General features: G+C 39.1%; 2 protein-coding genes across 5 annotated transcripts; one reads left to right on the top strand and one right to left on the bottom strand.

Annotated features, from left to right (window-relative positions):
• Positions 1-79: 79 nt before the first annotated feature.
• On the top strand, positions 80-8330 carry LOC107597511 (vacuolar fusion protein MON1 homolog B-like). 3 transcript variants are annotated; one of them, XM_016288727.1, is made up of 8 exons: positions 80-461; positions 550-650; positions 726-1292; positions 3831-4623; positions 5731-5878; positions 6838-7012; positions 7102-7147; positions 7268-8330. In XM_016288727.1, the coding sequence occupies exons 2-7, from the start codon at positions 566-568 to the stop codon at positions 7110-7112; spliced, it is 1779 nt and encodes a 592-aa protein (XP_016144213.1). In that variant the 5' UTR covers positions 80-461; positions 550-565; the 3' UTR covers positions 7113-7147; positions 7268-8330. The 3 variants fall into 3 exon arrangements, with proteins under 3 accessions (XP_016144213.1, XP_016144288.1, XP_016144132.1); XM_016288802.1 differs by having other exon boundaries at positions 741-1292; positions 7102-8330; XM_016288646.1 differs by having other exon boundaries at positions 7102-8330.
• Positions 8331-8407: 77 nt separating this feature from the next.
• On the bottom strand, positions 8408-23599 carry LOC107597384 (bromodomain and PHD finger-containing protein 3-like). 2 transcript variants are annotated; one of them, XM_016288453.1, is made up of 13 exons: positions 23217-23599; positions 20250-21599; positions 19244-19397; positions 15637-15768; positions 15361-15489; positions 14587-14899; positions 14097-14366; positions 11421-12002; positions 11230-11308; positions 9879-9961; positions 9707-9792; positions 9452-9606; positions 8408-9355 (listed from the first exon to the last, which is right to left on the bottom strand). In XM_016288453.1, exons 1-13 carry the CDS (start codon positions 23255-23257, stop codon positions 9172-9174), a joined length of 3558 nt encoding a protein of 1185 aa, XP_016143939.1. In that variant the 5' UTR covers positions 23258-23599; the 3' UTR covers positions 8408-9171. The 2 variants fall into 2 exon arrangements, with proteins under 2 accessions (XP_016143939.1, XP_016144015.1); XM_016288529.1 differs by having other exon boundaries at positions 20250-21754; positions 23217-23362.
• Positions 23600-24054: the final 455 nt, after the last annotated feature.

Genomic DNA, 24054 nt, shown 5'->3' with positions numbered 1-24054 from the left:
AAATTGTAGTGTGGTCTCACGCTTCTATTTTGAAACATGTCAACCGGAAGTGGTTGTTGGTATTTGTTTTGCAGTGTTTTTTAACGTCAAGCTTCCTGGAGCACCGGCGGCTGAGTCAGTTTCGCTGAGCGAAAGCTAAGAATGATCTTGGTTTTGATTTATCGTTAATAATTTATTCAATCAGACATGAATCAGTTGACGAGAGGAATAATTTATCGCGGGAGATCATGAGCTTTTCCCACAAATAACGTAGACTAGCCCAAGTTACTGTCCTGTAATCTGCTTGATAGCTCTGTGATTTGAACCAGTCCTTATTATTGCGATTAATAGTCATTCCTCGTTATTAAAGTTTCTGCGGCAGACGACGTGCGTGACGGTGTTCAAACTCCAGGAGCGCTGCAGATATGGGATAACATCAGTAATCAGATTAAACGGGTTTAGACTTCACATTTGTACACGAAGTACGAACCTTCATTAATTAAATTGCTTTGCTGATATATTTGTCATTTGATTTGGTGTTATTAAGTCACCGTTTCGTTATAAATTCAGCTGTTTGCATGTTGACATGGATCAGAGGAGTCAAGACAGTGGAAATATGGAGGTGAAGATATGTGATCCATCCATCCTTCCACAATATCTGGATCAGACAGGTAATGTTTTGCCCTAGTTTACTAGTTAAACGTGTGTTATAGTGGCTAACATGTTGATTCTACTCCGCTTTCCAAATGTTGCGTACTCAGATAGTGATGTCCCATCAGAAAACCATTGTGTGAACGAAAATCACTGGATGCCTTCAGACCCAGAGGGGCTCTTGGAGTCAGCAGACCCTACATCAATAGAGAGCAGCCAGCCACAAGAGCCTTCAACAGATATGCACAAGCTCCACATCGATGAAGACCGGTCTCTGCGTGCCGGTGGTTCAGAGACCGATTCTGGGAAAGCATCTGAGGACTCTGCATTAGCGGACAATGGCCATGATGACTCGGGTGAGTTTGTCGTAACCGTGTTAGCCCGGGGTAAGATCGAAGAGCAGGGATTGGATATTAAAGAAGTCTCGTCCCCTTTATCTGAGAGCGGCACACCTCTGGGACCTCCCTCACACAGGAACGAGGATGTGACGGCGGATAGTTGGAGACAGCACCGGAAGCATGTGTTTGTGCTGAGCGAGGCTGGGAAGCCCATCTACTCCCGATATGGAAGTGAGGAGGCCCTGTCCTCCACCATGGGAGTGATGATGGCCCTGGTGTCCTTCGTTCAAAGTGGAAACAACATCATTCGTTCGGTCTACTCCGGTAAGACTTCTGAATGATTGGCTCAAAGACTCCATAAAAATAAAAAATGCATGCTTTAATAGCTCATTTACTCATAATCGTGCATGTAAAATGTTCAGCTAAATATTTTTGTGGAAACTGATGATTTTTTTTTTAGGATTCATCGATGAATAGAAAAAAAACAGCATTTATTTGAATTAGAAAACTTTTTAATAGGGATGCACGAAATTGGATTTTTGCCGATATTTTTCAACTTATTTTGGCCGATACCGATATATTTCCTTTTGTTTGGAAACAACACCAAGTCTCTCCTGTGCAGAAATTATAAGCAAAATATTTTTAAAGGGGTCATATGATGTTGCTAAAAAGAACATTATTTTGTGTATCTGGTGTAATGAAATGTTTATGCTGTTTAAGGTAAAAAAACCCCATTATTTTCCACATACTGTACATTATTGTTTCTCCTCTATGCCCCGCCTTTCTGAAACTCGTCGATTTTTACAAAACTCAAAGCATTACACATTAATGAATAAATCATAAATTATTTAATTTACAAGTGTCATGTTTGTGATTTTTTTTTTTCATGTAAGCTATAGCTTCTGACCTTTAAATCAAAACATACTCATTATTTTATGACATCAATTACTGCTTTATTTAATCAGAAACACAAGTCTAAATGATATTTGTGTAGGCTATTTTACTTTTAATCTAATTAGAAGTTGGCCAACAGCGCCTCCTATAGATTAAAACTCCTTACCGAACGGACGTTAGGACCTGGGGTAGAGCCCTGCATGGGCCTCAAATATCGGCCCTGGCCCGAGATGCTCCGGCCCTTGTCCGACAGCTCATCAGAATTCTTGGCCCGAGCCCGACCCGAGCCCTCTTTTTCCCCCCTTCTCCCAAAACAGCTCATACCACTGCTTCAGCTATTAAAATAGTTCAGTTTTGTATGGAATGTCAAAGTGAAGTGATTATATTTTGTTGCGTTTTTTTAAGTTAATTTAGAAAAACGTTTGAAGCATTTTTTGGTTCGTCAAATGTAAGTTTTTGTTTTTTAAAGTAACGACCAAGCGGCCAGCGGCAGACAGTGAGTTGATCATAGCCTATGTTTGATCAATTTAGCCTTCTCAAATCATCACGACATGCCTAAAATAAAATCTATAGATATAAAACTGTTCAAGCATATCACAATGTTAGTTTAAATGTTTAACCTATATAAATGTGCGCTATTAGACGCATATCTAATCGTTTGTGCGGAGAGCTAAAGCGCGCTTTACAGGACATGGAGGCGCCGGCGCGATCACTTGCATTGGAAACAACTTAAAATATGTAGTCATTTTTGCTCATAAAGGTAAGAGTAATATATCACTCGGAACTGTAAAGGGTCTAGTTTTATTTGTGTGCACTCACAATATCAACAAAACGTTGTGCTTTTATAAAATAAAGGATACATACAGTATGTGCTTTCTGCAATTTCGGCCAGGAGCGCTTCACAATGATGAACCGAAACCCAGCAAATACTTGCCTCACAGACTTGCTAAACATATCTATAGAAAGCTTTAAATTACTACTTTAAAACTAAAGAATTCAAATCAAAAACAAAAACTCTTTTTACTCATTTATTAATGAGTAAACACTCATTTATTAATAAATAATTCAAATATCTCCTTACTATTTCCCCCCGACATATTCATGGTAATTACTTTAGCTTGGGCTTTGCGGCACGCTTTAGCCTATTGCGTGTGTTTTTTGCTGTCATGTGCAAGGATATGTTTGCAGATTCTGCACTGCACATGACCAATTGACTCACTGTTTGCCGTGGTAATCAAATCAAAATTCTTCCAAAATGCAGCTTTACTTTTAGTAACTCCCCACTTCTCCCTGATGCTCTGCATGGTCAACTGTCACCTGTATGCTAATGCGTGCATATATGCGTTGCGTATTGCATAGGCTATGTATAATATGTCTATTTATAATATAATCAATATAACAATAAAAAGTATATGTATATGGGCACAATAAAAGGAGAGAAACTAAATGAGCCCGATCTGTAAAAAAAAAAAAATAATAAAAAAAATGGCCCAAGCCCGGCCCGAATGGACTCGGGACCCGACGGGCTTGCAGGCATCTAACCTGGGGGAGGCTGCCACTGCACGTGCTATTACTGTTTACTCTATCATACAACAAACGGTCATTCTGTACGTGCATTCTCAGATTAAATGCAGCGACCCAAAACCATGAATGTAATCATCATTCAGACAAAACTTTGCCGATATCAGTCCGATAATATTGTGCATCCCTACTTTTTAACATTTGAAATGTTTTTACTGTCACTTTTGATCAATTTAATTAATGTGTATTCCTTTAAAAAAATAAATAAAAATCTTACTGACTCGAGTATATTGTTTACATTTGTACAAATGTGAACACATTTTGTACAAATTCTTGCGTAATTGTCGCGTTAGACCCAAGGACAGTTAATTATATACTAAGTAATCAAGTGATCATGCTTGAATAACTTAAACAGGATTCTTTGCTTCTGTTCTTCTCCCCTGATAGATGAGCACACGGTTGTGTTCATGCAGCAGGGTCCTCTGGTGCTGGTGTCCGTCTCCAGCAGCCGTCAATCAGAGCAGCAGCTCTGTAACGAACTGCTCTACGTCTACAACCAGATCATCAGCATGCTCACGCAGGCCAGCATCAACCGCATCTTCGAGCACAAGAAGAACTATGACCTGCGCCGTCTGCTGGTCGGCTCGGAGAAGATTCTCGACGGCCTCCTTAACCTCGTGGATTCAGACCCCAGCTTCCTACTCTCCGCCGTGCACTGTCTCCCCTTGGCCTCGTCTCTCAGGGACTCTCTCAGTCAGATTCTCCAGAAGGCCATCACACCCAACCTGGTCTTCTCCATCCTCATAGCCAAGAACCAGCTGCTCACCATAGTGCAAGAAAAGATGGTCATTGACGAGGCCCGACTGGAGCCTGCTGACCTCCACCTCCTGCTGAACCTCATCGGGGCCTCATCCGCCTTCCAGGCTGGGGAGATCTGGACGCCCATCTGCCTGCCCAGTTTTAACCCTGACTGTTACTTTTATGCATACATCTCATATCTGGACCCTCCTGAATGCACTGTTTGTCTGGTTCTTCTCTCTACCGATAAAGAGGCATTTTATTCGGTGGCCGAGTGTAAGAGGAAGATCGAGGAGGCTATGCAAACACAGAATGCGCTCAATTCTATAGCGAAAGCTCATTCGTACAGCGTTAGTCAGGTGGGAGTATCTGACCTCAGGCATTTCATGTACAAGCCTTTTGATGTGCCTGACAACCATCGCCAGCTAACACAGTTCACCAGGTGAGTCGTTTGAGAATCGCAAAAATACGCAAAAATCGGTAAAAATACCAGGGATGTGCTAATAAGCTTTCATGTTAAGGCTGATAACCGATAAATGCAGATATTAAAATGGCTATACTATTTTGTCTAAATAAATAATTAAAAAATAAAACACACAAAGTGCGTTTAGGGGGGGAATGTGCTTAGGTGTCGTAAAATAATGTTACAATGTAAAAAGTATTACCTTTTTTAATGCAAGAGACAATTGCTTCTTTTCCTTATGATTTTTGGATAAAATGTGAGCTGGACCTGTTTTTATGAGATTAACCCACATATTTAACCCTCTGCTTGTGAACACATTTGTTATTAAAGAAATGTATTGTATGCGCTGTGATGCAGTGTTTTGATGTTTAGCTAAAACTAAAATGATTAAAAGTGGTTTATATTATTTGAAATAAAGATGAAAGATGAGAATCTTAAAATAAAATAAAAACTTTAAAAAAAAAACTAGAATTGTTGCCTTGGCAACTAACTGAAATTAATTGAAGTACTAAAATAACTTAAAAATGAAATTAAAATTAAATTTAAGGTTAATTGAAAAGTATGTAAAACTGATAAACATGAAAAAGGGAAAAATAAAAGCGAAGTCAAAATATTAATAAATACTATATGTAAACAATACAATAAAAACTGCTGATGTTTTGGTCGGTTTCAATTGGCAACTTTTTGAATGTATTTAGTTTTTATTTATTTTTTTGCCGAATGGATCTTTCACTAATGCTGATTTCATGATGTTAGATTTTTCCTCAGCATCTTCATAACCAACTTTTGAACAGTATCTGTGAGATTCTTATTTTCACTGTAAACCTGAGCTAATGCTCACACATATTTCCCAAATGAATCTTACAGAGGGCAGTAATTGAAAGCATGTTTTCTTAATTCATCCTATTGTTTGATGCCCACAGACTGCAGTGGTTTTATTGAAAGCACTCTGTTTGTCATAAGATGCGTGTACAATGTAGGGCCACAAATATAATTTTTGAAAATATTGATGAAGGACATACAGAAATGAGATCTAAAGCACAAAGCAGCCTTTGTTTTCCTCTATGTCTCATGGGTTTCCCGCAGCCCAGAGATGGAAGCCCCTTACGGCAGTGGGGAGGAGCGGATGAGACTCCTGGACCTGTACAGGGACATGCACAGCCGAATCCACAGCACCTCACGCCCCCTCAAGCTCATCTACCACGTGGCCGAACGTGAGACTCTGCTGGCCTGGGTATGTGAATAGTAACTGCTGTCACATGCATCTGTTCTCAGTCCTCCGAGAGCAAAACATGTTGATGCTGAGCTTTCTATCTCGTCTGGCGCTTTCACAAGCTCTCTGCGCAGACCTTAAAAGATCAAAGTTACTTTCAAGGCCTCTGAGCAGCAGTCAAAATTTGCAAATGCAGATTATGCAAATGAGGATCCTGACCTTGCTCCAAATGGAGTCGCTTTGTGATTGATTATTTGGTGGCATTCTTTATAATTTTCTCAGGTTAATTACATGTTGCCCAAAGCAATTTCACTCAAAAATGAAAATTTGCTGAAAATGTACTCGCCCTCAGGCCATCCAAAATATAGATGAGTTTGTTTCTTCATTAGAACAAATTTGGAGAAATTTAACATTGCTCACCAATGGATCCTCTGCAGTAAATGGGTGCCGTTAGAATCCAAGAGTCCAAACAGCTGATAAAAACATCACAATAATCCACACGACGCCAGTCCATCAATTAGCGTCTTGTGAAGTGAAAAGCTGCATGTTTCTCAGAAACAAATCCATCAAGTGGTTTTTAACTTAAAACTGTTGCTTAAAGATCAAGCACCATTTACAAACAAAATCCTGTTTACAAGAAATATGTAGATCAAGCAGCAGTTACAAGTGAAAACAACGAAACAGTTCTAAACAAATATGAATTTCTAACAAATAGTTTTTCACTTAAAATGTTAATTGATGAACTGGAGTGGTGTGGGTTACGTGTGGATTATTGTGATGTTTTTATCAGCTGTTTGGACTCTCATTCTGACGGCACCCATTCACTGCAGAGGATCCGTTGGTGAGCAAGTGATGTAATGCTAAATTTCCCTAAATCTGTTTAGGCGAAGAAACAAACTCATCTACATCTTCGATGGCCTGAGTGTGAGTAAATCTTCAGCAAATTTGGGGTGAACTATTCCTTTAATTTCTCATTCCAGGTCACGAGTAAATTTGAGTTGTATACATGCCTCAGCCCCCTTGTCACAAAAACCTGTGCCATCAATGCCATCACTAAACTGCTGCGCTGGATCAAGAAGGAGGAAGACCGTCTGTTTATCCGATACCCTCCGAAATACTCCACCACCCCCAACCCCAGTAAGAGCTCTAAAGCAGGTAAGAGTCCACCTGAATCAGATTATGATTTCTTGGTCATTTACAAGATTCCCTTCATCAACCGACCACCTGCATTGATTTGCTTTCAGATGCACACTGACCAGACCAACCCGCTGCGATCTGATCGCTAAAATGGCAGGACGTGCATCTCTGCATTCGAACTTAACTCAGTTTAGTAATGTAATGGAGATGATTCTAATCTGCCATGGGTTAAATTACGTAAAGCTGCTGTTTTTGTTTTTTACTATTTGACAGACACATCTTGGACTGGATCTAATTTTATGTGGAAGAAAAACAAATCCCATTTTGTGGACGTTATGAACTCTTTTATTCCAGAACAGAACACTTTGAGCTTTACGTAGCAAAAGGCCCAATAAAATGTGGATTTTCTCCTCAACTGATGGCAGTGAACAATTGAGGCCATTACTGGATTGTTTTATAGACATTTAATTGCATAATTTAGGAAGTTTATGGTACAAAATTAAAAGATCAAAATTGGTTAATGAAGAAGATGAGCTGTTCATCATGGTCTAAACCGCTTTCTGACAAAGTCTCTAATTTAGCATGGCTGCTGGAGCTGTGCATTGTCACACTGCACTATTGTTCATTGTACTTGTGATGTATTCTTTTAAAGGTTTCCTTTGACTTTTTGTCTTTATATGATTTTCTACTTGAAACCAAACCCTGCTGCATTTTAAAGAAAATAACATGATCTGAAACCAGAAGATCATAAAATTCAGTCCTTACTATGGGATTAATGTTCTTTAATTTCTGTCTTGGTTGGGTTACTGCACAATACTGCTGTATATGTTTGTTTGTTTGCTATTTGACATGCCAGTCATGAATAGTGACTTTTATTCCTCTGGCATGTGCACTATGACGTCATATCTAATAAGATCAAAACCACTGGGCGTAACAGTAAAATCCTCATTGTATGATATTTAGAGAACTACTTGCAATTTTTTTCTTCTGGAAAACAAATTTGTATTCAAGAGGAGTAATATATTGGTGCTGTAATAAATCTTGAGGTACATGTATTTTGAGATCTTATTTACTTACATGAAGGCTAAATTTAGTGTAAGTGCAGGATCGAGATGTATTACTCAAGTTCAACTTGTAAACACAGATGACAGGGAAACATCAGCTTGACAGTGTTTTTATTTCTCGTTTGAGAAAATACTGTTGCGGACATTTTTTTGTTTGGTACAATTAGCTTTTTCCACAGGCTTTAAAAAACATTTCTTTTTTTACTCTGCATACATTATGTAAGAGACTACGTAGTATTTTATTCTATAATGTTCTCTCACTGTAGACCACTAAGGAACAATTGCATTAAGTCCATAACCACTCCAAATAAATTAAAATGCCATGTACAAAATTTGTCATTCATTTACATTTCAGATTCTCTGCATATTTTCTACATGCATTTATATTTACACAGTGATCTCCACCGACAATTACAAGCTCGTCAACAAACCCATCCTTTCTTTAAAATAAACTGCACATATTAACTTAAAAAGGACACAAAACAGGTGCTGGGTGTAAGCAGTGCCAAAGAAATGTATATTTTCATTCAATGGCATTTCGCAGTAGGTTAAAACCCCCCTGGTAGTTAAGCACCAGACGCTCAGAAGTTGGAATCTGATAAAGACTAAAAGCATATTATGATCACGCTAGAATGATTGACCAGTAGCTCTAAGGGCAATAGGACTTTTTTTTTTGCACATCCTCAGTCCAGAAATGTATCTATGTAAACAGTTACAAAAGGCATCTAGCACAAAGTTCCTGAACCGTGCTGCCCGAACACCCTGGCGCATTGGCAACATAACTGATACGATCACCTCACATTCAATAAAAACGAGTGGCAAAACATTTTCAACATACAGAAATAAGTGCAATTACAACAAGTGAATTTAAAACATTCTTAGAAATCTTACTTGAATGAGAAGGTTAAAAGTTAATAACACCAGGTTTGATTTATGATGTGACTTGAGTTATGGAGGGTAGAAAAACAAGACAGAAGAATTATTAAATAAATAAAAAATGAGCTTATGAATCTGCCTTTCACCGGTATAAATACCAATAAACATCTGAGTGTTCTGAACGGATCTTCACTGGTACCTTACAGTCAGTTTAGCAATACATTTAATAGAAGTCCTCTATATAAAATTCGAGGGGTTAAAGGTTGAGTTTTCCTTCACGTGGCTCAGGTGTGTCATCGCCCGGTCATACGCCATGTGCACTGACTTCCGCACATTCGGTTTCTTGCCCTCCATCAGACGTAGTCTGTCTACAGTGTCGTCAATGCCCATGTGATGGAGCTTGTCCAACGGCAGCCACTGCCTGATTGTCAATTAATAATAAAACAATGACTTTGATAGGCTTAAAACAGACTTGCAGGTTTGAAATATGTTTCATGAAATGTATGTTTCACTTTACCAGGTTCTTTTTGTATCAAAAAACAGCACAAGAAAGAGCTTCTCCTCGGTCTCCTCCTTTCTGCGTTTACCCAGATCCAAAACGTCTTTAGGAGGCACAGGGATGGGAATGCCGTTGTGAAGAATTCCTTCCCGGGGCATATTAGGGTTGACAATCTGTTGAAAACCATCATTACTTTAGGCTAGGATAGGTTGAATATACCAAATCATATATTCAAGTGCCTCATGTATATATTCAACACCATGTGATGCTTACCATTGCGGGGTATGAGGGGTATCCATGACATTTTGCCCAAACCAAGGTAAGAGGTTCCATCTCATCATTCTGAGAAGTTTCTTTGTCTAGAAAAAAAGTTAAGAAAATGACAGTTGACCAAAACAAATTTAAAAAAAAGAACAATATAGTTTAAGGTCTTTGTTGTACTCACTTGCATTGGAAACTCCGTTCTCCTCACCAACAGGAACTTTGCTGAGAGCTGGTTTACCACGACTGCGTTTCAGAGGTGAGGAACTGCAGCAAATATTAAAGACATATGTTTTTAAAATACAAGGCTCTTCTTTGTAATTGGCACCTTGAACACCTGCTGTTAACATATACAGTATGTCAGGTGATCCAATCTCAAGTGGGCAGTGTAATTATAGGTATAAATACCCCTTCATATAACTGGTTTCCAAGTACTTTTATGTGCATTTTGGGATAAAAAACAAGATTCCAATACAAAATGTGCACAAAAAATGTATACACTCATTTGAGGTGGAAACATGTTTTATTCAGCAAGAAAACATGAGCATAAACTTATATACAGTAAACTTGATCATTTATAAAGGATAAATTAAATGTATAAATTCTAAATTAAATATTTAAAAAATGTCATGCAATTAATGTTTGTAAAACATGACGCTTAATTTGCAAATAAAGTGTTGTGTTTAAGAGAACAAAACTGACTTTCGGGTAAATTTGTGCATAATATTACGGCAATTGAAATAGCATGTTTGTAACGAGATGAAATTTTCAAATGAGGAGAAAAAAAAAGTGAACTCTTTTGTTTTATCAACATGCAGAGACACTGATGCCACAAGTGATGCATCTAATAATGAAATTAGGCTTTAGCAACTGAGATTTAAGACATTTTTCAAAAATATATAATTATCTCACCTAAATGTTTGATCATGCAGTGCATTTTTGTTTTTACAATGGGGCAATTGCTGCACAATAGCTTATACACAGCACAAGCCTGATTTCGTGAGCTATATGTGAGGCGGCCTTATGTGTGTGCGCTTTGAGTGTGCATGAGCGCACAGTCTCTAGGAGAACGTGCGAGTGCTGAATAGATTAATCACTGGCAAGACTTAAAAAGAAATGCAACTGATAAACTTTAGTGATGATGTGACACTGCCTCGATTGTGCAAGTGACAATTCCGGTGTCAGCTGTGCAGTGTGCAGCTCGCTTATAGTGCAGACGCGATGAGAGAGTCTGCAGTGATTCACTCATGCTGTTTGTGAAATTAAGTCTCACAGAAAGTTTTCAAGTTATTTAATATAGAAATATGAATTGTACCTCACCTTCAGCATTATAATTATAAGACGGTGCTACTGCATGTCATGCCAAACCTCTCACGGCATGCTGGCGCATTGTCAGCTTGAGAACGGTTTATGAGATCGGCCTTTATAGAGACCGCCGATCAAACTCCCCAAAGGCTGATAGCGATTGGTAGCCGATCAGTCGGAGCACTCCTATTTTAAATCACTCAGTTCAGAGTGCTGACAGTATCCATTACCTGTGTGCTGGGAAGGTGGGAGTGCAGCTTTCTGAATCTGATGAGTTGCCGCTGTGTCTCTTGAGTCCATTTGTGAAGCCTAAATAAAGAGCATTAGAGCACTTTAGCATATTAAACACAACGTGGTGAACAGCTCTTAAATCACTGGTCAATAAACTTGAGTAATCGCCTTGGTAAAGATATTCCAGTACCGTTCTCTTCAGGTGGAGAGTGGGCCTTTTCCCCTTCGCTGTCCGAGCATGTACTTAGTCCTCTGGATCTCAGCTGGTGAGGGGACGGAGAGGGCGATTTTGGGGCTGGTGAAGCTGACAATAATTTGGCTGGTGTGGTCTGCTCCGATGATGCAACATTTTCAGCTTTGCTGACTCCATTTTGCAATAAAACAGGCTTGTCCTTTGCCAGTCTGGTTCCGTTTTTAGCTTTCTTGAAGAGGATCGATGTCCGACGACCCACACCCATCTTGGGCGAATCAGATGGGGTCTCTGTGGAGGAAACCCTGATCACGGCATCCTCCTGAGTGCTGGGGTCCTGCTCTTTTGTGTGGAAGTTCTTGTCTTCTTCTAAAGTCTGATCGTGATTTTCTTTCAGGCCCCTTTCTTTTCCTTTTGCCCTCTGTTTTCTGCTGCCAGTTTTATTTGACTGTGCTGTGGTGGTCCGTCCCGCCTCAAGGCAGAACATAGGCGGGTTTGGTGGAGCATCTCCGGGTAAAGGTGAAGAGGCCGGACAAGTGGGTTCTTGCACTTTCTTCAATGTTGATTTCTTGGGGTCTTCAGCTGTGGAAATAAATAAATGATTAACTCATAAGATTTGAATTAAAAACCATTTTCAATCACTTGACGTATGGTTTTCTGCCATGGTCCATTATGGAAGCCCATTTGTGCATCAATTAAAAGAAAAGGTCATTTGAGACAAAGTTTAAAATAACAAATAGTAACTATTGTTGTTATTAACTAAACTATTAACTAAAACTATTTAAAAAATGTATAATAAAATAAAGCTGAAATCAGATCAAATAAAAATATTAAATGAAAAACAAACTGACAAACCAAACTGGCAACTAACTGAAATAAATTAAGATGAAGCTGAAATGCTCCAATTACTTAATTAATAAACTAAAACAGTTTAATATAAAGCTAAATAGAAATATTTAAAAAATACAACAAAAAAAATCACAAAAGCACATAAAACTAGTAAAACTTAAACTAAAATTAAAAAGAAAACTGAAAATATAAGAATAAAATTTAATATAAAATATTAACAAATACTACAATAGTATATAAATAATACTAAAACTACAATGATAGTAAAATTGCCAGATATAAGGTCACAATAAAATATGAAGTCACAGATATGAAAAATAGTCGCAATTATCTTTTTTTTTTTTTTTTTTTACTAAGGCACAAATGGTCTGAGGCAAACTGAGACATCTACAGTGGGTCTAGAAAATAATCACCCTCTTTAAAATAATCACATTTTGTTGCTTTGCAGCCTGAAATGAAGACGGACACAGTTTTTGTTTTATCCAGATGTATTTACTCAGTGCAACTCAAAAGAGTTTTCCTGGAGCGTTTCAGTCCTTGTAGTGCAATTGAAGCAAACAATTAACTATGGGTGGCAAGGCACTCTCAAAAGATCTCTGGGATAAAGTTGTGGACAGGTACATGTCAGGAAATGTCAAATGCTTTATCAATGCCTAGAAGCACAGTGAAGCCTATTATTAAGAAGTGGAAGGTATTTGGTACAACACAGACCCTCCCTGGATCAGGACGTCGCTCCAAACTGGATGAAAGAGCCAGGAGGAAACTGGTCAGAGAGGCGACCAAGAGCTACAGCAACTCTGAAGCAGTTGCAAGAATTTATGACAAAGAGTGGTCAGTGTGTGCATGTGACATCAATATCACAAATTCTCCACAAATGTGGCTTGTATGGAAGAAAAAAGCCACTCTTCAAGAAAGGCCACATGCAGTCACAACTGAGCTTTGCCAAAACACACCTTGAAGATTCTGAGGCAGATGAGACTAAAATTAATTATTTGTGGTGGAAATCAGATACAGCTCACCATCCAAATAACAGCATTCCTTCAGTAAAGCATGGAGGTGGTAATATCCTGTTACGGAGGTGTTTCTCTGCAGCAGAAACTGGAGCACTTGTCAGGATAGAAGGAAAAATGGATGGGGCAAAATACCGTCAAATTCTTTAGGAAAATCTGCTGCCCTCTGCCAGAAAGATGTCAATGGGAAAGAAGAATGTCAAACATGACAATGACTCAAAGCACACCGCAAAACTGAGCACACAGTGGTTGAAGGAGAAAAAGGTGAATGTTCTTGCATGGCCTAGTCAGAGTCCAGACTTAAACCCCATTGAAAATCTGTGGAAATACTTGAAGACTGCAGTCCACAAACAGTCACCATTAAATTTAACTCAACTTGAGCAGTTCTGCCAAGTAGAGTGGGCAAATATTGCAAAGTCTAGATGTGCAAAGTTAGTAGAGACATATCCCAACAGACTAAAGGCTGTAACAAAATACTGACACAAGGGGGTGATCCTTTTTCCAACTCAGTGATTCTGTTTTTTTTTTCTTTTTTTTCTGATAAGCTGGTGTTATATCTTTCACTTGGATGTTAAAAGTTGCACTGAGTAAATACAGATGGATAAAACAAAAACTGTTCATCTTAATTTCAGGCTGCAAAGCAACAAAATGTGATTATTCTAAAGGGGGTGATTCTTTTCTTTACTCACTGTATAATATATATTTTTACGTGTATAATTTGAAGTGTATAAATTATACAGCATAAAATTCTATAAATAGCAGAACTTTTTCAGACATTTATTTACACAACCTCTGGACATGATTTACTTTGCATTACCTGTATTGGAGGTTATGTAATCCATCTCATCGCTCTTTTCCTCTTTGCTCTTCTCCTCTTTAATTTTCCTATTCAGCAGTCGTGACTTGCGGTCCTGGTGGCTGATTTTGTGACGGAGGCTGTTAATTTCTCTACGCAGCAGTCGCATGCGTTTTGTGCGACCTCCGCTGGTGCGCATAGATGACATCAGATCCAGTTTGTCCAGCAGGGTTTTCAGCTGGTCCTCAGGAGACATGTGCACACGATTTTCCGGGTCCAACAGCAAGTCAACTGTAAATCATTTGACAGAAAGAACATTTTTGATAATTAATATTCAGGCACCATGGGCTACATTTATGGTGTTTTTTAGTCCTTTATTTAAACCTTAAAATGACATGAAGGTGATTAGATAATGACAGAATGCTAATTTTTTAAACTTCACAACGTTTAATCACATAATTTAAAGACTGCACACTGTTTGGGAGATTTTTGGCATTGGAAAGAAGCTCACCTTCATCCCACCAGGAGACTGTGGCATTGTGTGTGCTGGGCTTTTCTGGCAGGTGCATGCCTGTGATGGGATCAAGGCCTATGCTGAGAGCCTGAAGTTGGGCGTGTCTCAGAATAGCTCTGCCCACCTCTCGAAGTTGCATGGCAGCTTTGTGGAACACTGTGTCATTGGAGTTGTACCTCAGACAGTTGGATATCATGAGATTGAAATCACTTTCCAAGTCAGCCACTGATGAGTATTTATGGGCCTCCAGCTTGTCACGCATTGTAGAGAAGTCCATCGGCTCAGAAACAAACTCCAGATAGTCTGGAACCTAGGAAAACATTAAAAGACGACATGGCAAAAAGGATTTTCCTTACTCTCTTAAAATAAAAAGGCCAGTCAGTGTAGACACACGCTAATGTACACAACAGGAACATTAAAAATGGGTCTGCAAAAATGGGTCATTATTTATATACATCAACGGCTTTAAAAAAAATGAGCAAGTTAGCCCACCCTGATGAATGACAGTTTGAACTACCCCAAAGTTTGGGTGGTTAGCATGGTCCAGTTAGCCCTTATAATAACGACTTCAATTTTATTTTCATCAATATTTATAAAATTGCAACATTTTTAATTATTTATACAATATTTTATTGTCATTGCATTTTTAAATGATACCTGACATCTTAAATATCCTAAATTTAAAGTGATTTAAAACAACAACAACAAAGTATTTAAATAAATATTTAATTAAATTGAAATTAAATAAAAAGTTGTCTGTTATTTTCTCACCTCTTTCAAATTGACAGGTGTGGTGAAAATATGATCAGTATCCTTCTCCTGAAGCTGTTCCAGTGTAGAGCGCAGAAACACCAGTGAAGGGGTGAGCTGCATCTCTAGTGTAGCCTGCTGAAGTTTCATCTTACGAGAGAAGAGAGCCAAATTAAATCAATGCTGTGAATTAATAATTACCTCAGGCCTGTTCTGGCAATAAGTGATTGTGTGCAGAGAACAGGACCTTGAGAATGTAACAAAAGAACATCACCGACATGAAAGGATCTGTGTCACCTGTTCCCTTTTAAGTCTCTCTCTCTTTCGTATGAGCTCAATAAGAAGTCGAGCTTTTTCCAGGTCCTGGCGAAGCTTCTGCCAATACTTTAGCTCTTCTCTAACAGCCTGCAACTTTGCATCTGGCTCTCTCTAAAAAGGAATAAAGAAAAAAAATCTGTGAAAGCTATGCACATACAAGCAATCTTGGGCCTATTAACATACTCGATAAGTGAGACTTTTGTCCTATGCAGACTTTTTCTGCTCTGATTTTGGGAGAAAATGTGCTGAATTCTGCAGAAAATTCCTTGATTTTAACAAGGAAAATGTGTTACTTAAAGCTGAAAACATGATCAAACTAGCAATAATATTCAATAAACAAACAAGCACTGGGCAGGTAAAATGTGAATGAGGAGTGCTGCAAATTTGTAGAAATCGGCAGTGCTTTCTGCTGGCACAGATTCTGTGTGGGCTTGGTTATTAATAGTTGAAGTACACCTTATTTACACACTTTACTGTCAATAAAAGCGCAATGTGTAGGGGTGTAACCGAAAAATGGCAATACACTACCCACGGTACATACCGCAATACTCTATTGGCCTAGCCAGTATGTGTTCTGAGACACTTCAAACGCATATGGCCATGATGATTTTATAGATAAATATAGATATAAACTTTGTCAGACAATATCTGAATTTTTTCTTGTAACAGTATGTTTCTTTCACACTACATCTTTACAAAAAAATACAACATTTCACAGTAGACAGACACACTAAATACGATAGAATAAAAAAAACTAAAAATATAATTCCTGGTGTTTTTCATTTTTCGTGCACCATATCAGTTCTAGGACAGCCTGATGTACAAAAGAATGTTTTAATTCCACTCGATTAAATCTGAGTTTCGCTGCAGGATTGCGGGCATTGTGCGTAATTCCCTAGCTAACAAAAATGTGACTGTTACGTAACTGCAACGTAATCTGTTGGCCAAACTTTCGTCGTGGCAACTGGAAAAGTGAAATTCCCGTTTCGTCGCCACACCGTAGCTTTGTGACGATGTCAAGTAGTAACTGCGACGGCATAGTAACGTCGTGGATCAGATAGTTGTGTGTTGGGAATTTTTATTTTAAATGTATTTTTATTTGGGAGGACGTGCAGTAGCTAACCTAATTTATGTCCTCATTTGCCCAAACTAATTTAAAGGCTATTTCAACAGAAGTGAATGAGGAATTCAGAGTCACGAATTCTCTTCCTTTATTTTAACAAATACCAGCATGAACAACAACAACAAAAACGCTAGCCATTAATACAAATATTTAATAATTGTATTATTAAAGAAAATACATCAAACGATATGACCAATCTTTTGTTGTGACAAGGTGTTACGTTGTGACAACTGTAAACGTAAAATTCCTGTTTTCGTTGCGATGTGTCAAATACTATCAAAAATAGAAACATTTACAATATTAATATTATTTACATGAATGAAAGCATTCAAGTTCGGTACTGAGCATCTTAATATGCGATATGTGAAAGATGTGTTATCAAGCGTACTTGCTAGCGGACAGATGGTTACCAAATAATCACAGACAAATATTAACAAATGGACTTCTAGTAGACTGTGGGTAACATTACTTAACCAATCGGACGCAGTTTTTTGATACAACTGTCGAGAAACTGAGAGAAATGTCAGACGCGTCCTCTTCTTCAGCTTGAATGTGTTCCCGGTTGTGATGGCAACTCTCAACGGTCACCGGTACTGTAGGCTACATAAATAATAGTAGTTAAAATGGTTTTATCATCTTTCCAAAGTTCAGGTTACTTTTACATATATCTATAAACTTTTACAAAAGCTGTTTACTCTTTGTAAAGTATTAGGACTCTCACCTCAGACAAATGAATCTTCTGTCAGACGCAGCTGAAGATAAGTGCCGGAGAAAAACGCGTTGTCCTGGTTCAGTATCTGCTGTCAGATGAGATTATGTTGTTATTCTATGTCAGTGTAGTTATTCTAACTTTATTTTCGTATCTTGTTACGAAATAGTCTCTCACCTCAGAAAAACGAACTGTCCAGTCAGACGTTATACTGTGCGCACGCAGCTTAAACGTGAAGGCGCGCGCGCTGTATATTAAAATTTTTTTTTTTTACTTGTTGAAAAGAAACACATTTTATCTCAAGGGAAACTTAAAGGGGTCATATGATGTTGCTAAAAAGAACATTATTTTGTGTATTTGGTGTAATGAAATGTGTTTATGCGGTTTAAGGTTCAAAAAACACATTATTTTCCACATACTGTACATTATTGTTTCTCCTCTATGCCCCGCCTTTCTGAAACGCTTTTTTTTTTACAAAGCTCATCGGTCTGAAAAGCGAGGTGTGCTGTGATTGGCCAGCTATCCAGTGCGTTGTGATTGGCCGAATACCTCAAACGTGTGAAGGAAATGTTACGCCCCTCACCATACAGTGATGCTGTGTCCCGGAGCGATGAGACAAAAACATTAAAACCCATTATAAACGAGGCATTTGTAGCATCCAGTGGGGACATAATTACGGATTATAATGACTTATACCGTATTTTGACTCGTTGCGTTGCATCGCGCCGCGTAAACAAAACCATGTCTGCATTTGTGATCGGATAAATGACAAACAACAAGCGCTACTCTACACTGCTCAAAACTCGTGTTTGAATCATCAGTGGCAAATGATTGAGAACGGTGTGGCCGGCTGGCTTGCAGCAACCACATGTGACGACTTCGGGCTGGACTCCGCTTCGTCCACGGTGAAAGCCGATCCAGCGATCCACAGCGTGAAGTTGATGTATTTCCTCAGCAACCAGCACGGATCAGCTCAAGGCATGACGAAGCGGATATCGTCCTATTTTGGAAGACCAAACAAAGTAGTTTCGCTTTCACAGCGAAACACACAGCGTCTTCACGACATGGCGGCGGCGGCGGCGGCAGCAACAATACTACAGCGAGAATAAAAGTTACACCTTCTTTCTTTGCGTGAACATTTGGGCGGCGTTATGCAAATCTTCCCACATCGTGACGTAGACATGTGGGGGCGTGTTAGAACGAGCTGTTTTGGGTAGGCGTGGTTGACTTAACTTTTATAAAGAATATCTCTTTGGATTTGAGACTTTAGTCTTTGCAACTTTACAGATCTTCTTTATGCACCAAGAGAATTTCTTCATTCTTTCCAAAGAGAAAGGAAAAATTTAAATCGCATCATATGACCCCTTTAAATTTTTCACTGACATTTAATTACAATGGCAAATTCTGGTCATCTGAACACATGAAAAGAATGTGTAATTTGATGGCAATTAAAGTAAGGACCTATGACGTTGCAGTTACATTGCCAATAAGTCATGAAATTACTGAAGTGTTACCAATACTGTACCTAACTGGAACGTTCTTGGCTATCTTATGACCTTAGGAGGCCGTGCTGGCAACGCTGTGAGGAGGTAATATAAGTTAAGAGTGAATCTAGTGGTGCCATGCCATGAACCCTACCTCCACAACAAACAGAACCAAAACGAATCGAGCCTTGGCTCCAAAACTGTCATATGAACCGAACCGTGGCATTGGTTTATTGTTACACCCCTAGTAATGTGTTACAGCACACTAACCTGCTCAGACTTCTGAGCCTGTAGGTGAGAATGGAGCCGGCGGATGAGCGGCACTCCATTACGAGAGTGACGCTTTAGCAGCCAGTAATTGTGGAGCCTCTGCATAAACTGATTCTTCCTGTCAACAGAAACCCCTGTGCAAATCTTGTTGAGCCTATTTAAAAAATACGACAAAGGCCAACTGTTAAATTCTAAATGAAACATTCACAACCTATTTTTCTTCTGTTATATTACATTTCTAAAGTAACACAGGATATTCAATTGTGTTGATTATTTTCCATAAGGATTGTAAAAAGTGAGTGTTCAATACTAGAGCTACACCTAAATATGCTGGTAAAGGACTTTGAAAAAAGTCAGCCAGTATTAAGAACAACTTTTTTAACAGGATGAGAAGGCTGAAGGTCAAGTTCACCCTTAAAAGCATCTTGATGTATCCCAATATTAATGCTTTAAGCATATATTTGTTTGCCATTATTGCCATAACATTTATTACACTACGACCAATCAAAAGCTTAGGGTTAGCAAGTTGTTTTTTTGTTTTTTTAATGTTTTTGAAATACGTTTCTTATGCTTGATCAAAAATAAAGTAAAAATAGTAATACTGTAAAATATCATTAAAATATTAAATAACTGTCAATGACAACACTGAATTTTCAGCAGCCATTACCCTAGTTTTCAGTGTCCTGATTTGGAGCTCAGGAAACATTTCTTATTATTATCAATGTAGAAAACAGTTGTGCCGTTTTAAGGTTTTTCTGGAAACTGTAATACTTTTCAGCATTCTCTGATGTATAGAAGATAAAAAAAACAGCATTTATTTGAAATAGAAGTTGTTACAATGTAAAATTCTTTACTGTCACTTTTGATCAATTTAACATTCACTAGAATTAAGTCACTTCCACACTGACTGAAAATAAGGTGACGATAAGGTTCTGCTACATGCTTACAGTGAAGTATGATCAAAAGACCAGACATAACAGACAAAAGACCAGACAAAAACATTTACCTAAAGGAAGGTATCTGCGGCACCAGCAGGAGTGGCACTCCTGTCTTCCGTGAGGCCCCTGCCGAATTCCTCTGCGTTTTCTTCTGTTGTGCGGCTGAACCTTTTTTCCGCCCATTCTGGTTTTGCTGCAGGGGAGGGCCTAATGTGTATGATCTCTGACCTCTGTTACCCCTGCCCCCAACCAACCCGTTGTCTTCATCCCCCTCAGTGCCTGTGCCAGGAGGCAAGTGGTTCTCGCAATAAGCAGTCTTCTTCACAGTAAAAGTAGTGCCAATGGCACCAGTCTCCCGCACAGGGTCTATTTTCATATAGAGACCGGCTCTCTGGGCACAAGTGACGTGAAATGCCCTGTAGCAGTTCGCTTTGTGACACTGAATAGATGCCCCCCTGCCTTTCTGTTTGCACAGGTAACAGGTGAGCTTCCATCGTGCAGGAGGAATGTTCTTCACTCCCTCCACGGGCTCTAGGAACACAGTGTTGGCGAAGCACACTTCAGGGATCCATATAGCACAGATGACGTGGGCCCAACTTCCGTCGCTGGTTTGCTTGAATGCACCTCCCTGATTCGGGCAGAGAACGCAATCGACGGGGCGCGATGGGGACTGCAGACAGCGCCTGCACAGCCACTGGCCCTCAGGGATGTAAGGCACCCCGTAACATTCCTGGTGCACGGCGAGGTTACAGATGTCGCAGAACAGGATGACATTGCTGTTGAGACACTCGTCGTCGAGGCAAATGCAACAGTAGGCATCCTCGTCGATAGTGCTCTGGGACAGCGTCTGGCTCCGGGACTCCAAAATGGACTCTCGCTCAAGTCGGTCAATCAGTAACTCGAATGTATCAGGGGGGACCGAGGCGTGTCCATCGGACACACGCTTCTGATTGACCATCTCTAGCCAAGCCATGTCCTCCTCGTCCATGTCATACTCTGCCTCGTTGTCCAGCTCCTCACCTGACTTCTCCATGTAGCGGTAATAACCCACAGGAAGAGGAGGAGCCTCTGAAGCCATGAAAGTGTCCACCTTACAAAACGTAGGCTTAGGCAAGGGGGTTTGGATATGGGCGACCTGGTTTTGCAAGCCATACTGAGAGCTCGATTTCTTTTTGGCTGTGTGTTTGCCATCTTTCCGCTTGCTTTTAGATGCGGGTTGTTTGTTTCCCTGTCTCTGCTCACTGTTCTCTTTGTTACTGTTGCACTCTGTCAGATCCTGAGCCAGCATCTCGTCCTCGGTTACGACAGAGAGCTGCTCGCAGATGTTGATCCGGTGGAGCCTTCCTTCCAGCTCAGTCTCCACCATTTTCTGAGCCTGTGCATATGTAAGTGTGTCTCTGGTTGTAGAGAAGTTCAGTCTGCATGGAGAAGGTGGACAGAGTAAAGTGTCCATGTCGGCATGGCTGGATGGACCAACTTGACCCAGATTGTCTCCTCTGACCATTCCTCTCCCAAAGCCTCCAGCCCTGGACTGACCAACTCGTTTTCTTAACTTCCTCATTGGAGTTGTCCTCTTAATGTAAATAAATGCTTATTAAATATTTCTTACAAATATTGAGCAGATATTGCTGAAAAAAACTTAAGGCAAGAGATTACAGGCAAAACCATTTAATGCACTGGTCAATTTTGGGCTATTGCTATATTTTGCTTCTATAATATGTCTTCTTTCAGACTAGTGGAAAGAAAACATCCAAAACACACATTTAATTTTTAAAAAAATTTTAATTACACTATCTATTGGCATCAGTAGATTTGAATTAGATTACATAATGTTAAGGGCGTTTTCTCAAAATGAGTTTTTTTTCCTGATGTATTGAGACAGAAATCTCTACTTCAGTAGCATATACATACACCAATCTTTCCAATTTTATTCCTGTCAATATTCTAAAGTTTTTTTTTACAGAAGAGATTGTTCATGTATCATTTGCATGGCTTTTATAATATATTTTTTTTTGCTGTTGACAGTATCTGATTTATGGAGTGATTAAAAAAATATCCAAAATCCTCTCAAAAAAAACTGAGTCTAGTAAGTCAACAAAAATAAAAACAATTCTGGGTTTATCAAATTTTTATCAAAGAAATGCATGCAAATTATTGCATATATCATTAGACAATGCATCATATGCATATTTAAGCATAACAAATATAATGCAAATCTGTCTCAATGCACTGTGATTTATCAAAGCAAAAGATATGGTGAGATCATTAGTTAAAATGTTTACCCTATTCACCTGTAGTGTCTTGCCTTAAAACATAAAAACCTTAGACCTGTAAAGCTCCTCAGGTTGTTTTTAGCAATTATAAGAGTGTTAACACCAGCACATAATAGAACATTAACTGTAAAATGTAGCAGCTACTCTGCTCCTTCATAGTGTATTTGCTGTTACATAAAAAGTAAAAGTAAATGCTTTATTGTAAACAATAAACATCTTATTACCACTAAAATGAGCAGATACACATTTACAGCATGCATGTCACTCCATTTGAAACATTGGAAATAAATATATATCAGGCGAACCAATAGGGTGCTTTGAACAATTCACGTGAATAATTCGAGCCAATCACCGGGCAGACCTTCAATGTTTCCTCGACCCAGTTGACGTAGTTCGGTTGCAGAGCGCTAAATACCAATCCTGAAGCGAGACAGGCGAGTCAGCCATTTTAGCAGGGCTGATGGACAGTCTCAACCTTGATTGTTTTTCCTGATAACAAACTCTGACGGTGTATATATCTTTTAACACTTTATCAACCAAACGACAGATAATTGCATATGACGCTATAGCTATCTACAAGTCGTTTGCATGCAATGCCGTGTGCGTATCTGCAGAGAAAAAGCACTTATGTAATAAAGCGCCGTGTACTGTCAGCAAGCTGTACTGGAGCCATATTTAGAGAGTGCAAGCAACCGCAGCGCTGCCTGCCCCCGCGACGTTACTCTTTATAGAAAGCAGTGCAAACTAAATCAGCAAACTTACTCTTTTATCGATCGCTCGAAACGAAAGAGAATGCCGGTCATATCCAGGGGCGACAGCGTCCTCTTCTGTAGCAAGACGGGCTTCCTCAACCCTCCATTGATGAGACTTCCCAAAAAACGTTTCTAAACACGCATCCTGGCTGTTTACACAACACTATCACCTTGACATGGTGCTCGAGTGTTTCAAATAGGCGCCTGACATTATTGCAGAGTGTATCTTGTGCATTGAACGTTGGATTGTAATTAAATTGGCAAGAAAAATACGCCCCTTTAGAAAAAAAGGCGAATTCTCGGCGTTGGGTTTGCACTTGGCGCGCGCACCATGCGCACTCGGCTGTCATTGGTCGAAATGCTCATCGTGAGGCCGTGGAGTCTTACTGAAGCCAGTAGAGACTGCGAGCGAGGAGAAAAACAACACCACAGACTTCCCTGATCTGTTTGCGCGCATAGACTCCATGTTCACAAGCTACATAAAACGCCCGTGTATTGTATGGTTTATTGTGAAAAAAAACATGATTTAGTAGATAATAATAATACGAATATTATTATTATTAATTATGATAATAATGTTGTTGTTGCTGTTACTACTATCATAAGCATCGGCATCATTATGTTTTAAACATAATTTGGCCCTTTCTATTTTCCTCTGAATATGAAGACCATCTTTTAATGTACTGTATATGTGATTTTTGTTTACTTTATGCTATGCTTTATCATTTCCCCCAGATACACTGGTGTTGGAGTTCACGCTAGTTAATATTAGGCCATACTGACCTAAGACAAATGCTAAAATCAAAATTTCATGGATTTTCAATATCGTCTGTATCTGACATATTCTG

Source organism: Sinocyclocheilus grahami, unplaced genomic scaffold (genome assembly GCF_001515645.1).
Source record: "Sinocyclocheilus grahami isolate Dianchi unplaced genomic scaffold, SAMN03320097.WGS_v1.1 scaffold2.1, whole genome shotgun sequence".
NCBI lineage: Eukaryota > Metazoa > Chordata > Actinopteri > Cypriniformes > Cyprinidae > Sinocyclocheilus > Sinocyclocheilus grahami.
Note: the sequence above shows the minus strand (reverse complement) of the source record. Positions and strands in the feature narration are given on the sequence as shown.